General features: G+C 46.1%; 1 protein-coding gene across 7 annotated transcripts in view; it reads right to left on the bottom strand.

Annotated features, from left to right (window-relative positions):
* Positions 1–4,466, bottom strand: part of Clec16a (C-type lectin domain containing 16A) — a 234,270-nt gene that overhangs the window by 199,455 nt on the left and 30,349 nt on the right. For 5 of the 7 annotated variants that reach the window (XR_003377160.1, XM_005349306.3, XM_013347336.2 and 2 more), the window contains 3 exons: positions 3,120–3,225; positions 1,824–1,829; positions 1,331–1,454 (listed from right to left, as the gene is read on the bottom strand). Coding sequence is in view for 6 of the 7 variants with exons in the window: in XM_005349306.3 (XP_005349363.1) it covers positions 1,331–1,454; positions 1,824–1,829; positions 3,120–3,225 (236 nt within the window). In the remaining variant the exon portion in view is untranslated. The remainder of the gene's footprint in view (positions 1–1,330; positions 1,455–1,823; positions 1,830–3,119; positions 3,226–4,466) is intronic. The other 2 variants (XM_013347335.2, XM_005349308.3) reach the window with 1 other exon arrangement.

The raw sequence follows: 4,466 nt of genomic DNA, 5'->3' as shown, positions 1-4,466 counted from the left end.
CCCCGTTTCTCTAGCCTTGCTTCTTTCCCAGTGTTAGATTGCACATGCTGCCTAGCTCCCCTTGTTCAGGAGATCTCCTCTCTGGATCCTCCAATGTCCTGACCCCATCTGAGTATACTTCTTACTTTATTTGGGGCAGTGGTTCTCTGCTGAGTGTGAAATAATGTCAGAGGCATTTCTGGTTGTCCTAACTTGGAGAGGTGCCATTAGCCATAGTGGATAAAAGAGGCCATGCAGGCTGCTAAACACTCTGCAAGGCAAAGACAGAACTACAGCAACGAAGTGCCCAGTTCACAGTCAACAGTGCCAAGACAGAAAAGCCCAATGTGGAATTTCAAGTCACCACCACCTTCTTAAACTATTTTTTACAATTTTTCTTGAGATATGATTTGCTCACACATTTCTCATATGGGCTTTTAACATTTGTTTTTGTTTTTCTTGAGATGCTAGAAATGGAACTCAAAGCCCCAGCAAGTACTCTACAAGACCCCATGTATGTTCAACACATCTGATTTGAGAACACTTTTAATCTCATCTGCCAAAAGCTCTGTACTTATCAGTAGTGGCTTTCTGATCCCGCCGCCTCAGAAACATCCCCTTCTCCTGTACCCCAGCCTTAGGAAACCACTCATCTACCCTGTCTTTAGATTTGCCTCTTCTGGGCATTTCCGTGAAATCTTAGGTTGTGTGTCCGATGCCTTCACTCAGGGCAATGTCTCTGAGGTTTATCCACATCACAGCATGTGTCAGCACTACAGACAAACTGCACGGAGAGAGCACACCTTGACTATTTGTGTCTGTATCCAGGGAAGGTAGAGTACATGTGCATGCATTTGTGTGCAGGTTCACATGTGAGTGTGGAAGTTAGAGGACGGCCTCAGGTGTCAGACTGCGGGCATCTCACTGCTCTGGAGCTCACCAAGTAGGTTGGCTGGCCAAAGAGCTGCCAGGGGCTCGCCTGCCTCAGCCACTGTATCCAGCACTCTCATATAGGTTCTATAGGTAGAACTTGGGTTCTCAAGTCTATGTGTCAAGTGCTTTAGTGAGTGAACCATCTGCCCAGCTCTACATTTTGGTGATTCACACGTCCTCATCTGATCAGCAGCCTCGTAGGCCCAGCTAGGAAAGTACTGCCACAGTCTGTGTGGTACATGGAAAAAGTTCAGATTCCCACTGTCCTAGATGGGGGGTCTGAACCTTCTGCCATCTGAAGTCCCCACTCTGCTTGTCCAGGGGTCGGTACTGCTCTCCTCTCCACTTCTCCTGGATGGACAGAGAACGCTCCCTTTACCACCCTGTTTTCTGAAGAGACCACTGGAGCATTACTTACTCCTCATCGGTCTGCACACAGTTGTCAAGTTCGATCACGTGGCTCCCAATGAACCAGACCAAATTGGAGAAGTACGGGACAGCGGTTTTGTCTCGGATGTAGTGCAGCATGGCCTGGTTATCCACTGAGAAGATTCACAAAAGAAGAAACAGTGAGCTACCAAAATAACTTAGGGAAAATCTTAAAAACAAAACACCCAAACAAACCAAAAACCACCACGAAAAAAGGCTTGCTACCATCTGAGACTCTCTGTCTTTCCTGGAAATACTTGGAAATGCTTATCTTATTAGTCAAACAAAGCAGTGTTGGTTCTATTTTCTCAACTAACACACTCGATTATTCTTGTTCTAATTGCAGGCAGCACTAAAGAGGCTACACATCAGCAATGGGCAAGGCCTGACTACACTGAGAATGGAACACTCTCAAAGCAAGTCTCCTGGGTTTACTCGTAAGGCCAATTCAGAAAGAGGAAAACCAGAGGTTAATAACTTACATGACACTGGAATAAGGAACAGGAATCGGCATTGGAGGAAAGGCAAAAACAGACAACAGTTAACAGGGTTAGGAACTGGGAAGGTAAGACAGCAGCCCAGAGAGACAGAGCCTAGGCAGGAGGCATCTAAACCAAAAGACACAGTTAGAATAGAGCAAGAGAAAACAGAGTGCATAGAGCAATGGAACCGACAGCGCATCAGCAAGGTCGCAAACTCAGAAGTCTGCCAGGTCAACAGTTGCACAGTGAATGAAGTTGGGAGGCTGAGAGTGTAAACTGGGGAGTCAGACAACCCAGAAAGGAGCAGTTGCTCAGCCTTTGACCACTTCCCTATGGAAGTGTGAGCCTAGAACAGCCAAATGCACATCTTCAGGACAGAAATTAACTGGGCAAAAGCTTCAAATTTTTAAATATGTGCAATTATATATATGCTTCTGTTGTTGTTGCTGCTGCTGTTGTTACTGAGACAGGCCTCGCTATGTAGCCCTGGTTATTCTGTGTATGTTTTCCAAGCCCGTCTGAGGACTGGTATGGGTCAATAGACCCTCAGTTTGCGACCTCTGGCTGGACCCATTTAGGCTCTAAGAAAGGCTCTTAAATTTAAAGTAATCCCAGGGCTGACATCTTCCCCTGGTCCCAGACTGGGCATCTCAAGTAACAAAAAAAAATCAAAGACCTATATGGCCAAGAAATGGAAGCCCAGCTCTACTGTGGTCACTATAAGGAAATTAACCAGGCTTTGGGCATTGTCTTAGAGGAGCAGTTCCAGCTCCAAAAAACCTGCAGCCAGCCGGTAAGCTAGCACAGGCAGGGCTCCTGGGAAGAATCCCTGCTGGAGACAGTATGGAGCATTTAGAACGTCCTGAGACGAAAGAGGAATCTTGGTGGTTTGCTGGGAATACAACACTGCCCCCTGCTGCTTGTGATGTGAAATGCTCTCATACATATTAAAGATAAAATATAAAAGTGTAATACAGTATATTTTATAAGCCAAAACACAAAAATTGAAGCCAAAAAAAAATTCAAGACAGTTTTGCTTCATCCACCCATTTCATAGCCACTCCAAATTCCACACAGACTTCTCGGATATCCTGTGTGGCAGCAGCAGGGAGCAATACTAGAACATATAGTACAAAGATCTCCATAAGAAATAGTGAGATGCCTGCAGGCCTACTGTGAGACAAGCAGCCATGGCTTATACTAGGCAATCTCTCCAGTGACTCAGGAACTGTACTCAGGGGCATGAGAGCCAGCACGTGGCCCAGCACCTAGACCCGAGGGCATGAGGAAACTGACCTTTATAGACATTCAAAGTGATGGTTCTCACAGCAATTCGAACCATGCTCTCAGGGTGATTGAAGAACTTGATGGCTTCTGTGTACAGGGCAAAGTCATTGGTGTGCTAAAACAGAAAGTGGACCCAAAAGTTACAAATCACAAAACAGGACTGCCCTGAACCTTTCTGAAATTTGTCAGACTGTGATAAAAGAAAAAAAAAATGATGTCACCATGATGGGAGGTGAGGAAGCCAGGACAGAGAAAAGGGTCCACAGAATGTCATGCGGTTTCCTGATCTGGCCTATCACCTTTAGCTATGTGAGGAGGTATTTCCAAGCCCATTTCTTCATCTATAAACAGGGGTAACAGCACCCACTTTCTAACATCTAGGAAATGAGATGAGGCCAATTTTGGTCGAGTGCTCAGCCTGGCACTTGATACCTACAGAGCACAGAACAGAGTGCTAGTAACATGAGACCTTGCTGGAGTAAAGACTTAAACTGAATTAAGTTCAGTAACTTTTGGCAGCTCATCTGCTCTACCGTTCTCCATTTGGAAATACCAGAAGTGTAGCATAACCAGGGAGGCAGAGGTTCTCAAGAGTCTCCTGCTGTTAAAATGGGACAAAGAGAATCAATAAAATGGTTCAGAAAAGGATACCCACCGCCTTAGCCTGAGAAGACAGAGCACAAGTGGCCTGGCTGTGTACTTTGCTGCCATCCTGCAGACCATGTTTCTACATAGTTCAAGGGCCCAGCTTAGGAGTGGCTCAGGCGAGGCATGGTGGTGGAGATGCTCTAGACCAGCCCTCCCTAGAAAGGAGCTGGAGGCTCAAAGTAACAACTGTCTTATAAAGGCAATGCCATTTTGAGGACTGGCAATCGAGTATGAACCTAAAAAGTCTCAACGACTACCCTGGTTCAGACTGAAGAGGAAAATAAGCCCACCTCAAAAACAAACATCTGGGATGATCTGCTCTTCTAGAGTCAAGGCTTCTGCCCTCCAGCCACAGCTCAGAGAGAACCTGGACAAGAATACCATGGCCCTCCGTCTGCTCTGGGTTTTCTTCCACCTGGGAGAGCCTTTGGGTAAAAGTTGTTCCCTGGATGTGTTTCCAACCACCTACTGTGTGCCAGAGATAGGACTCTACTGTGTTCATTTCTCAAGTGCAGATATGTTTTGTGGTCCTTGTCTAGCATTTCCTCCAGAGAGACTACTGAACCATGAAAATCAAGGTTTGGACTGTTGCCATCGCAATGAGGTTTGATGGACGATAGATTTTGCCCAAACAGAAGAAGAAGAAGAAAGGTGGAGGAGGAGGAGAAACAGGAGGAGGAAGAGGAGGAGAAGGAGGAGGAGGAGGAG

This window comes from Microtus ochrogaster, chromosome 7 (genome assembly GCF_000317375.1).
Source record: "Microtus ochrogaster isolate Prairie Vole_2 chromosome 7, MicOch1.0, whole genome shotgun sequence".
In the NCBI taxonomy this organism is placed as follows: Eukaryota; Metazoa; Chordata; class Mammalia; order Rodentia; family Cricetidae; genus Microtus; species Microtus ochrogaster.
The sequence above is the reverse complement of the archived record's forward strand: the minus strand, read 5'-3'. Positions and strand labels throughout refer to the sequence as shown.